Source organism: Epinephelus fuscoguttatus, linkage group LG15, assembly GCF_011397635.1.
Source record: "Epinephelus fuscoguttatus linkage group LG15, E.fuscoguttatus.final_Chr_v1".
Classification (NCBI taxonomy): domain Eukaryota; kingdom Metazoa; phylum Chordata; class Actinopteri; order Perciformes; family Serranidae; genus Epinephelus; species Epinephelus fuscoguttatus.
In genome coordinates, this window is record NC_064766.1 from 31,453,680 (window position 1) to 31,466,310 (window position 12,631).

At 39.8% G+C, this 12,631-nt stretch overlaps 1 protein-coding gene across 28 annotated transcripts in view; it reads right to left on the reverse strand.

Annotated features, from left to right (window-relative positions):
• Positions 1-3,116: 3,116 nt before the first annotated feature.
• LOC125902371 (muscleblind-like protein 1) overlaps positions 3,117-12,631 on the reverse strand; it is a 57,583-nt gene continuing 48,068 nt past the window's right edge. For 8 of the 28 annotated variants that reach the window (XM_049598653.1, XM_049598652.1, XM_049598654.1 and 5 more), the window contains 7 exons: positions 12,022-12,075; positions 10,649-10,802; positions 9,720-9,755; positions 7,997-8,085; positions 7,578-7,622; positions 6,814-6,885; positions 3,117-6,657 (listed from right to left, as the gene is read on the reverse strand). In XM_049598653.1, coding sequence (XP_049454610.1) covers positions 6,829-6,885; positions 7,578-7,622; positions 7,997-8,085; positions 9,720-9,755; positions 10,649-10,802; positions 12,022-12,075 — 435 coding nt within the window. In that variant the 3' untranslated portion in view covers positions 3,117-6,657; positions 6,814-6,828. The remainder of the gene's footprint in view (positions 6,658-6,813; positions 6,886-7,577; positions 7,623-7,996; positions 8,086-9,719; positions 9,756-10,648; positions 10,803-12,021; positions 12,076-12,631) is intronic. The other 20 variants (XM_049598660.1, XM_049598665.1, XM_049598657.1 and 17 more) reach the window with 11 other exon arrangements.

Here is a 12,631-nt window from a genome sequence, read left to right on the forward strand (position 1 = left end):
TCAAAACCTTGACGGACATTAACCCTTTCCTCAGTGAAAATATATTTCTATTTAATACTTGTTTTATTCACAGGTTTCCAACTTATCAAACGTCCTCCTACAACCAGACGGACCCTGCATCAGTTTCATTGTAACTGCATTTCAAGAGCATTTTCCATGTTATATTTAAATTGTTGCTGAATAAATACAGATTTAATGTAGCATGTGTCACATGATCTTCTTTATTTTTTAAGTGGAAGCTGTAAAATGTGTTAATGTGACTACGCATGTAACTTGTAAATGTTTTTTCATTTACTATTTTAAGACGTTGATTGAACAGTTACATTTAGACAACACATTCTCACTCCGACCTCGTCACATATTGACATTTGGTCATGGACTTTCCATGTGCAAATACGAAGTCCAAGGTACCCTGGGTGTGTTGGTTGTTGGCGCTCTGGGACACCATGTCAAGTTCTGCCTGTTACATGTGTTGTGTTCTTTCAAAATACACTTCTGTTTTCACGGGAAATTTACCATTTACACACAGTCTCTTTCAAAATAAAAGCACTACGTTGGCACAACAACGTAAATTGACATTTTTTTCTTCCAGTAACAAAAACATGTGGTTAGATTTGGGGATAAAAGAGCAGGGTTTGACTTTATAATCTTACAGGAGGTGAACAGCGCTCTCTTGGGTGAAAGTTGGTGTTTCTTGGACCCATCCGCCACCCCTCCCACAGTCCCACACCAGTCGAACTTTCGCCGCCTTAACTTTCATTTTTCCCTGACGCCACCGGGCGCCGTTAAACTATGACAGCAACCAGCCGCCTATCATGCTGACGTCAGAGGACACCTTTTTTCGTTGGTTTCTGATGCTGCAAGTAACTGCCCATGACTTAAGAGTGAGACCGGGTTTGTTTAAATCACATTTCACTGGGATTTGCAATATTGACTTTCACCTGAGAAATTTGGACGTGATTTCTTAGTTCGGCTTCAAAATGACAACAGACTATTACTTCTCTATTCAAATTTCACTATTGCAGATCTCGGTAAAATATGATATAAATGTATACGTTCACGTCTTTAAATAGTTGGTGAAAAACGTTGAACCATTTCTGAATGTCTTTTTACTGGTGACCCGCACTATTTAATGTACGTTGCATTCCTCTACTGACATGGGCAAAATGTTTTTTATCTTAATTTTTTCTTTCTTTGACGAGGGTAGGTGAGAATTGGTTGGCAATTTTGGGCCTGAGACAACCTTGGTTTACGTCTGGATTACAGCCTGGCAAACACAACTGACAGTATGAATAAGATACACATGCCTGCTGAACCTTATACATGCTGTGTTGGACTTATAACACCTGTCAGCAGCTTTAACATAATACCCATCATTTATTTTATTATTTATATTTTCAACTGTGCAATTCTGACTTACTTGTGCAATAATTAGACTGTGCAATACTCTGGTATTATTACAGCATTTATACTGTACATTTCAACTAATATTTAATTCTTATACAATCTCACATTCATAATTAACACACTTATAAATCCCATTTCTCAGCATTTTCTCTGTGGTTATATTTAGTGGTACAATGCACACATTTTTACATATTTCTTATTTTTCTATTTTCTCTCTATGAATAAGATTGTATTATATATATATATATATATATATATATATATATATATATATATATATATATATACATAAAAGAGCAACAGCAACACACAATTTTCCCACCAGGAATCAAAGTATTCCTGATTCTCACCCTTATGTCTCACACGCAGTACAAGGGAAGGCATATTGTGAGTTCGTGTGGACCTCATTTAACCTTTTTATTATCACTTCTGACCCACATATTGCACGCAATGTCATTCAAACTGCCTTAAGCACAATGAATTTGACCTTGCACATCTGTCACACATCAGTCTCTGTGGAGCTGCTCCAATCTGTACCCTCAAGGTGACGACAGTTGTTCACGAGTTTGTCGCTCAGATAGTGTCACATACGACGTCCTAGATTCTCCCCTTCTCATATGAATAAGATTGAATATAATGGGAAATAAACACCTGCATGAGGGCATCAATGTTTATGTGTTAATAAATATTAAAGGGACAGTTCACCCCAAAATCAAAAATTCATATTCTTCCTCTTACCTGTAGTGCTATTTATCAGTCTAGGTTGTTTTGGTGTGAGCTGCCAAGTGTCGGAGATATTGGCCATAGAGATGTCTGCCTTCTCTCCAATATAATGGAACTAGATGGCACTCGGCTTGGGGAGCTCAAAGCACCAAATAATAGATTGTAAAAAAACTCAACACTCAACTCTTTCCAGAAATCATGACCTGGTTACTCAAGATGATCCGCAGACCTTGTTGTGAGCAGTTTCATTCAGGAACTACTGTCTTTCTACTGAACTTCACCTGCGACTGTATCGCCGTGCAGAAGGAAGTGTGCATCTACTCATGGACGAGGGGTTTGGCTCGTGCAACATGTGAACATTAAAGGTGTCCTCATCGGCTGAGCTGTAACGTTAGCTAGCTCAGTGGTGCTGGGTAAGCTAGCAGTAGATGCAAACTTCCTTATAAGAAAATAGTTCCTGAATGAAACTGCTCACAACAAGGTCTGTATTTCTTTAGCGCTTTGAGCACCACAGGCCAGGTGCCATCATGTTCAACTATACTGGAGAGAAGTCAGACATCTCTACGGCTGATCTCTCCAACACTTGGCAACTCACACCAAAACAATCTAGACTGATAAATGGCACTACAGATAAGAGGAAGAATATGTATTTTTGATTTTGGGCTGAACTGTTTTGTGTAGCTCGTGACAAAGTTTTGATTTGCAGGTATTGATTTGTTGAGGGCCTCAAAATTGTTTCATTCTACTGCTGTGGTATGATTATCTAACCACTGTCAGCTGTGTGACCGATTTGCTCAACCTAATGGTGTAGCGTGATCACCTAATCATCATCAGGTGTGTAACACAGGTGTGGTCCATATGACAGCTCAGTGTACCTGTGTCTCAATATGCTTGTTGAAACATCATCAAATAAAGAAATGGATATGGAGCCAGAGTGCGGGACACCTCACACATCAGCACACACAGACACAGTGACCACACACCTGTTGCATGAGCAAATCAAATATTGTTTTATTCAGATTTCAGATTCAGATTCAGAGTCAATTATGGCAACAATAAAATGTGCATAAACAAATCTGAAGACAGAATAGTACATTATTGTGTGGCAACTGTTAGCAAATACATAACTGGTGGTTGCACTTACAAGTAAAAAGCAGTCAAAGCGTTACATGTGCCCCCAGCAGGGAAGAGAAACCATGGCTCCAGCCAGGAGACTGAACATCTGGTTTGGAGAAAATGGTGCTTTGGTTCTGTAGCAACTAAACACAGCAGCCGCGAGTCAAAAACACGTTGACCAGTTTGACTGTTACATTCATGTCAAAGACTAATTTGCCAAATATGCATTTGGTGTGGTGAGCCTTCACCTGCTGAGTGCACAGCTATGATAGCAGGAACAACTTTCCGTGAGTCAGTGTCGACTGTAATTATATGGCTATGAGAAAGTATCTGGGGTGGATGAGTGCTAATATTTGATCATTCTATAAATAACATGTTTGCTTGGAAAATATTTTTTTTATCACACAAGAGTAAGATGACTTGTTTTTGAAGTATTATTTCTCCCCACTGTGGATGTTATCTACTGTATTTGAAATAAAAAACATATCTCACTGTGTATTCTGTAATCTGAATGTGTTATCGTTCTTTACATAACTACGCAGTTTATTTTGTTTACATGTTTGTACTTTTACATGCAGTCAAATCAAACTATAATAGAAGACAAATTTTTTGAAAGTTTTATGTACCATGGGAGCAGCAATACTGCATGACCAAGTCTAACAAATGATATATGGATATTATTGGATATGTCATCCCACAGGAGGGGTGGAGTTAGCATGACACGGGGATATCTATTCCCCAACGACATTCCCTGGCAATACTAGCCACTGATAAAATAAGACAAAAAGCGCATAGCTTTCTCTGAATGCATTGGCCAAGAAACTAGTGCCCTTCTTTGCAAGCAATTTTTTTAGCTGGTCTTCTAATTTAAGAATTTAAATTAATCTAACAAAATTCCTTATAATTATAGATCTTTTTTTATTCAAAATAATATCTCAATATGATACACATTTTTTTCTCTGTTCATTTGACTATATACAGAAGTGCAAAAAGTCAACCTTCGTCCCTTAGGTTAGAACTCATCATCTGCAGCATTTCGGACCTCTCCAGTCTGGAGAAGTCTTCGCTTTCTCCCTCCTAATCTCACTACTATCCACCAAACATCCAAAGACCCGTCAATCTCACTGCTCGTTTTGGCCTGACATTCAGGGCAAACTTAAGAAATATTCAAACAAAAGTACATATCTTTTTTTTTGAAATGGATACAGTAGAAAATAATTTTACTCTAAAACATGGACAATCTATATCTCAATACAATATATTTTCAAACATGATCTCGACATGTTACAAGGAAAATTTTAAGTTGGTTAAAACATTAGTTTTTCTGTTTGTCTGCTCAGAGATGCTGCGGTGGCAGCAAATTAATTGATCTCATTCCTTGTATCAAAAAAGTTTTTCATCAACAAAATTAACTGATAATGTAACATCATCTGAAAAAAGACATCCAGCTATATGAATGAAGTGAATATTTAAAACTGACTCAACACATTATCATTTATATGGTTTGAAAAAGTTATGAATGTCATATTACCTCAAAATCTACAACGGCTATATCAATGTTGTCAAGTAATATATAGTAAGGCAAAAAAAAGAAAAATCTACAACTACATACCTCAAATAGATTCAAATCCTTAAGTAGTACATAACACAGAAGTTCAATGAAATTTAAGAGAGTAATTGTTACTTTTACATAGAGAGAAAGAACATAAAAAGATCATAAGCGGCATGTGAGAGAACTATAAAACATCATTGGTGTTCTTTACCTGCATGGTGATTGAAAGTACATTTGATTGGGCTGGGACCCATTAATTGTAATCTAAGGCTTCTTTAGGTACATTACAATCGGTAAAGACACACTACACACCTCTGTGAGAACACAAAAGGGATGTGATCATAAAATTGACAGATGAATGAAAGGTAATAAACATGTTTCCTTAGTTAAGCCTCGTGGGAGATGCTTCTGTAACCCTTTGTGAAGATGATTGAGAGGAAAACTGTGCTTTGGTTTCTGTAGTCAGATCTACAAGTGAATGAGAACCTTCGCGCTTTGCTCGGAAACACAAACACACAACGTGTCGCATTGCCTCAAAAGCGAAAGTTCATTCAGGATGAAATTAAAACAGGGTGACCAGACAGACAATCATTCAAGTGCACATGTGGTTTTCAATGACCTAATAGACCTTTGGGCCTGTTGTTTTTAAATTCCCATCGATACATGGCTCAACAGTGCTTCTTGGAGACACAGTTTTAGAGTTGCTCCTCTTTAAAAGACGGAGAACAAGGTAACGCAATGTCAATTGAAGCTACACCCTCTACTTCACCAGGCTTTAGAGTCAATGGACTTGAGCAACAACTTAATTCCAAAACACAAACAACACTAGTCTACGAGAAGAGGTATGACAAACTTTAGAAAAAACCCTCCATTTTTGATTTGAAAAGAAAAAACAAACAAAATTAAAAACAAAAATTTGGCAAGAACCCCACTTCTAAAACTGATTAATTAGAGAAAAGTAAAAAAAAAAAAAGAAATCAAAACAAAACACTCACAATGGAGATTCTGAAACCAAAACAATACAAAAAGAGCCATACAAAACTTTTACCTTCGGTAAACAAATAACACTGCTGAGATAACACTCTGGTTTTAGCTGTATGGCCTTGATGGCACATGACAAGGTGAGAAAAGCTAGCCTGGCTGTGCTTTCAAGGTACACAGGTATGTTGGTTTACCCAGAACATTCATATGTCCAAGACCCTCATTTCAACATCTAGTTTCACTAGTAGCCATTAAAAAAAAAAAAAAAAAAACCCAACACAATACTGTACATGCCTAATTCTTTTGGCGAATAAAATTCCTGTTAAAATCATTGTGCCTTTCAGATTTCAATTCAAATTCAAGGTGCGTGTTTGCATTATACTTGTAAACTATGAAATATGGCTATCAATTAAAAACAAAATAAAGCAGAACAAATAAAAAAGGAAAGACAGATCTTGGTCTAACAACGTACCAGCACTGGATGTTGCTGTTATGCAACCACGCTCTTGACCTTCTGTGCGTGCGGTAATGATAATAATTAGAACAAATTGAGTGCTATGATTTAGTCAGACACAGAGGTGTTATGTGAACGCTTCCCCGCAGAGGGAGAGACACACTGACCCCGGCACCAAGATATCCTCCTCTCTCAGCTGGACGTTGAATTTGACAACAAATCCCTCTTGACGTTGATATGTGGGGAGATGGCACAGATCATGTGTTGCACCCTTGATGTTTACACGTGTGATGAGACCATCGTCGTGGACCGGCTAAGAGATGGCAGACCCTCCTTGTCGTCCCATTGCTTGACATTCTGAAGGTTATGTACATAAAGGCTGAACTCTTTTGGCTTGGACGGTGCCAGCACACATTCATTTGATCTGTAAGACATGATGGATTTCTCTTCAGTAAAAAAAAAAATGCATTAAAGCTTGTGTTGTACTTTGTGTACACGAACTGCAGCTAAAATTTTTCACTCAAAAGAAGCAAACTTTGTAATGAATGGAGGGAATGTGAGGATTGAAATAGGAACTCACTGTTCTTGAGAGGAACTACATTTGAGTCAAGTACTTGTGACTACTCAGATGATCTGCAGATATTATTGGAATCTGGGGGTAGAAAACAGACAGGGATCAAATGAAGCATCCCGAACCGAAAACACTCAAAGCGGATGTTGGCTGGCAACACAAAACACAGATCAACACATTTTAACCACATCCTCTCACATTAAGAGTTCATTACTGAAAGATGGAAAAAATAGAAAAAGCAATTTGGCTACAGTTTCAGTTGTGACATGTCATTAAGAATCAACTTCTGCACAGCAGGGTGGGGAAGAGGAGGGTTGAAGGGAGGGAGGAGATGAGGTGGGGCGGAGGGAAACTGTCAGTGAGGTGGCTCCCCCATGCAAATCTAAGTCCTCCATGTTGTTGACCTGCACACCTCAGTAAAATGCAGAAAACTGGTCCTGGATCAAGGCTAGTAACATGATGATTCATCCTACATTTTCACAAGTTTCTCCCTGGTATTGTGAAATTGTGCAATGTAACTAGCTGCTTACAAAACGCCTTCAACAGAACTGAAAGCAGAAGGTTGCAAATCTTGTTTGACTGTAATAATAATGAATATGTCCAGCTTTAAAACACGAGGAACATGGTAAAGCTTTGCTTTACAAGCTGGGAGCAGCAGCGAAAAAAAGAAGAAAAAAAAAAAAGCCAAGCACCAAAGGGCACAGATAGCGACTTTTGCACAAGCTGTGCGAATGGCTCTAAAAATTTTGGGAAAAAAACTACCTCATACATACCAATTGCATGTATTCGTTGGTAGTCAACTTTGATAAGGAAGAGTCCTCAAAATGGGAAAGGACAAAAATCGAGGTTACAATGAGGACAAACATTAAATGCAGTACAGTATGTTTTTTTCAGAAAGACAGATAGATCTGAGAAATGTATGAATATTGTGGTTAGAGTTAAAACTTGTCACAGCATGATATGTGTTTACATGTTGGACTCTAGTGTAGGCCAACAAGAGGGAGTACCGCCTTTTACCCAACCCACCCCTCGCTGTGAGACACAAGCATCCCCAGATCATCCATGAGCATTGAAAGACAGAGATGAGTGAGAGACAGACAGAGAGACAGACAGAGAGATAGACAGAGAGTAAGAGAGAGAGACATAGAGAGATACAGAGAGAGATAGAGTCTAAGGCGGTAAAGGTGCAAACCTGATTGGTGGAGGCAGTTGCGAAGGGGCTTGTGGCAGATGTGGTGGCTGCAGACACAGTGGCTGGAGTACCACCGTGCATCATGGGAACTTTTTTGGAGGGAAAATCATGTAAGCAAAAATACACGGAGGAGCAGTGTAGCCACATACACACCAGGCAAATGAGGGAAGGAGAAGGAGCAAGAGAGGGGGGGGAAGTCAGCGAGGGATTCGATTTAACTGGTTCCCTTTCTTCCCTCTGCCAACTCTGATAACAAGTCTTGTGATCTGAGAACTTGATGTGACACAGTGTAGTTGCCACAGCAGCAGCAGCAGCAGCGACTTACTTCCACATTTCTGTGTTTTATTTATAATAAAATGACCAACACTGTACTTTCTTGGTAAACTCAAAATGAGTGCAAACTTTAAAAAGTTCTACAGTAAACAATATAAATAAAAGTGCTGTCACATGAGTCTTTAAAGGGATAGTTAAGATCTTCTGAGATGGGGTTGTGTGAGGGACTTACCCATAGTCAGTGTATTTACAGAAGCAGGCTCGAGTGCTGATATGAAAGCTTAGCAATGCACTGCTATGGGTCATGGGTCAGCAACAAAACATATTTTAGCCCCCTAAATAGAGTCCCACCTAAAAGAAATCTATATCAGTTTAAGTGTGCGCTATGTCAAAAATATTTTCACTGCTTTACTGTGCCGGCAGACAGTTATTTCCAACGGGGAACTGAAGCTGTAACATCACTCTCTTCACAGCCAGATTGACAGTGATTTAACACTGCTGAACACAGGAGCTGCTTGTCTACCTCTGCCTCGATCAGTTATTTTGTTTGTGTTATTGTGTGACTTTGGCATTTAAAAGGGTTAGTTCAGACTCACCGAAGTCACACAATAACACAAACTAACTCACTAATCGAGGCAGAGGTAGACCAGCAGCTCCTGTGTTCAGCGATGTTAAATCACTGTTTTTCTCAATGGAGTCTGGTTGGTATGACGAGAGCATAGATGTGAACTGAAGACATTAACGGGCTGTCTGCTGCAAGCTAAAGTGGAGAAAATATTCTAAATACAGCATACACTTGAATTGTTATTTATTTTTTTCGGTGGGATTTTTTTTAAGTGGCTCAATACTGTATGTTTTGCTGCTGCCCCCACAGCAGGACACTCCTGCCCCTTCTCCAAACTGGGGGCATGCTGACAGAAATCTACTGTGTGTAATACACTGACTATGGATAAATATTCCATAAAACCCCACTTTAAAAAATCAGAACTATCCCTTTAAGGCAGAGAAGATAAGGGGGAAGGTTATAATTGAACTCCCTCCATTTTTAAAACCTTTTTTGAAGGATTTCAATAGGTGTCAGGTTAGACCAGCCAAAAGCCAAGTTAAGAGTGAGCATGAGAACGACAGTGGTCAAGCAATATATAGTAGGTGTACACAGAGAAATTAACAGTATTATATATCAGTTAAATTGATTATGAACAACATTAGCTGTCATACAGGTTATAAACAACATTTAAATGTCACAATATTTGTCTTTCCTTATGTGGACTCTTGCTTATGCTTCAAATCACAAAAAGTATCTTCACGCAACCAAAACAGCGACTCTCAGGTCACCAAAATCTGGCTATAAGTACAAAACAGTAAATCTGGCAGCAGGGGTCAATTTTGATGACGTGCGAGTCACAGACATGAAGTTACAGACAACTGAAGAAGGAAAGCTGGAACCTACCAACGCTGGCTGCAGGTGTCATGCACAATATTGAGCCTGCCCATCATGCAGTGCAACAGGAAGTGGATTGGATAGGGAAGAGAAATCAAAACAGCCCGTCACAAGGTTCGTTAGAGTGAGGGGGGAGAGATAAGGTGGGAAAAAAAAGGTTAATATCTCTTGGACACAGTCATCAGTGATTGGAAAAAGGCGAAGTGGTGAACTCATCGTATCTGTTAATCAAATGAGAGTGAGAATCTGAACTTTTGTCTCAAGTGCATTGCATATGAATGTGTAATAGAGTGATAGTGCGGTTGAGATTGTAACTATCAGGTATTAAACATTATATACACACTCTAGACAGAAGTGCGGAGAGCAGCAGATGTGTACAGAAGCCGGACTCTGCAGCCTGCTGTTTGGCGCCATTAACCAACCCATCCAGCCCCGTTCATCCCAGCCCAAGCCAAAGCCCCAGCAATGGTTTCTCATCAAAATATGAGTAATCACACCATGAACACTTTAACCTGACAAACTATAACTAAGTTCTGTCCTTCCTCTCAAACATTCATGCCTTCCTCATTCAGCCTGCAGGTGGAGCAGGTAGCTATGTGGAGTTTTAATAAAGCATTAGTACACAAAACACAGTCTAATCTATCTGAACAACTAGTGGCCATGCAGTGCCATACAAAGCATAATGCAAACATTTGTTGAAGCATTCTAACTGCACTTTGAGACCCAAACTCTGACTGGCCTAGAATGAAGTCTTTAATGGTGTGTGTCTATATTTGTAAGTCTACTCTATCTGAAGACAAAAATAGTCCACAACCAAACTGCTCTGTACTGCAATCTACCACGTTGCCCAACCCCAGACAGGCAGGAGCCAGGTTAGACTGATCCAGGCATCCTCTGGGCGGTCAGAGCACTAGTGGCGGTTGCTTTGGGAGCCATACCTGATGGGAGGAAAGCAGCCTGTTGCTGAAACTGCATGCTGGCCAGGGCCTGTTGGTACTGGAGCATGCCGGTGTTAAACACGGCAGAGGCCCCGTTGGCCTTCTCCAGGGCTGCCCGCTTGGGCAGGGGAGCCATGACACTAGGGGCGATGCCCTGCCCAGCCAGACGGAGGGAGGTCAGTGAGAAAGAAAAAAAAAAAAAAAAAAAAAGCAGAGATAGAAAGAAAGAGAGAAAGGTGCGTGGAAAACAGAGAGAGAAAGAGAGAGAGAGGGTGTGTTGGAAAGAGGCAAAAACGGGAAAGAAAACAAAAAAGGTACATACGTTAGAGGACATCATATAAACAGCATCACAACATCCTTGTGTGTACAACAACAACAACAACAATATCATCATATCATCAGTAGCAAGCAAGCAGCAGTCTGACACAAGTACTACACAAGCAGGAGCATGGTGCCTACTGGAGCTACTGGCTAACAAGCATTCATATATTCATTATTTCATCAGGAAGCTTACTTGGATTATTAACTTTGTACTCTTAGGACTGACTAAATGCAACATGAGCAAGCATTAACTATTAAAACAATAAGGCTGCTAACAGGAGGTGGAACAGGTAGGAAGCACAGAGAGAGGGAGGCTGCACTGCTAGCTCCATGATAAACTGTGTAAGCCATGTTTAAGTGATGGTTCACTCTCAGACAAGTGTCAAAAATGGTCTCAGGCCAAAGGACTTGAGTCAAATGTTAAAACGTATTTTTTTCGGGTGTGAATATTTACACCGTAAAGCGCTCTGTGTGTGGGTTTTATCTTGACATGAGGCCATCCTTGAGGTCTGAATATCTGTGACAAGATCTGATGATGGAGTGAACTATCATTTGAACTATAATCATCTGTTATGGTGGGATCACTCCCGTATGGTTTTAAAGACTGTTCCTCTTAGCCCCACCCTTATCCATCTGACATGCACTAGCGACACAGACATGCACACATTTGGTTGAGCTGCTCCACAACACTGACCACTGACTTGGACGTAAGACTGAAGCCATGCCACCATTATAAAAGCTCTACTTCCCTAGCCCTCGCTGACTTTTGTTAAATAGGCTACAGGTGATGAATTGATTGTGGCTCCTGATCACAAATTCTGCATTTAAATTCGTGTTTGAGGTGATTTCTTCGTAGTCGTTTGGTGCTGGATGCAACCTGAGCCCAGAAAGCCACAATCATTTTATCACGGGCAATAATGACAGATCAACAGGAGGAAAAAACAGACATTGCACTGAGACAACGACAAACAAAAATAGCTAGGTATCTTTGGTTAAAACACTGCTCTACAACAAAGCCACATGCCAAGCTAAAAGGTGAAAGGTCATAGTACCAGGTCAAAGGTTGCGTCGAGGGGTCGCTTCAGTGATTTGACAGCCGACTGAGTCTTAATTAGCAGGCAGCGAGCACATGATGGCAATGGGCCAATGGGGTTCAAGCGCATTAACATAAACCAGCAAGCAGAGGTGCATCATGGGGGCAGCAGTGCAGTTTGGGTATAGGTGAGAAAAAACAAAAACAAATAAAAAACAAATCATTGGAATGCAATATACAAGGGGATAACAGGACTAAGGCATGCACAGTGTGGACACTAGATCTACTGCTCAACAGTTAAAATGATCATCAATAATCAATGATAACTACCAATCTACATTAGTTATTGTCACACAGAGATGGATGAATATAGCGGTGAGAATATTATTCAATCATTTCTTTTTCAGTGGGTCTCAGTTATCGTATATATCAGACAGAAAATTACATGGAAGCACAATTCACAGGTTTCTGTTTCACTGTGCACATCATAGTCAGTGTCACATGACAATAAAGCTCTCAGCCTCGCTATGTCAATAAAAGCATATAGAAAACAACAGACAAGTGTGGCTGAACAAATATTCACAGGTGCTGTTACTGCGAGACAGCACAATGAGTTGTTTTTTATAATG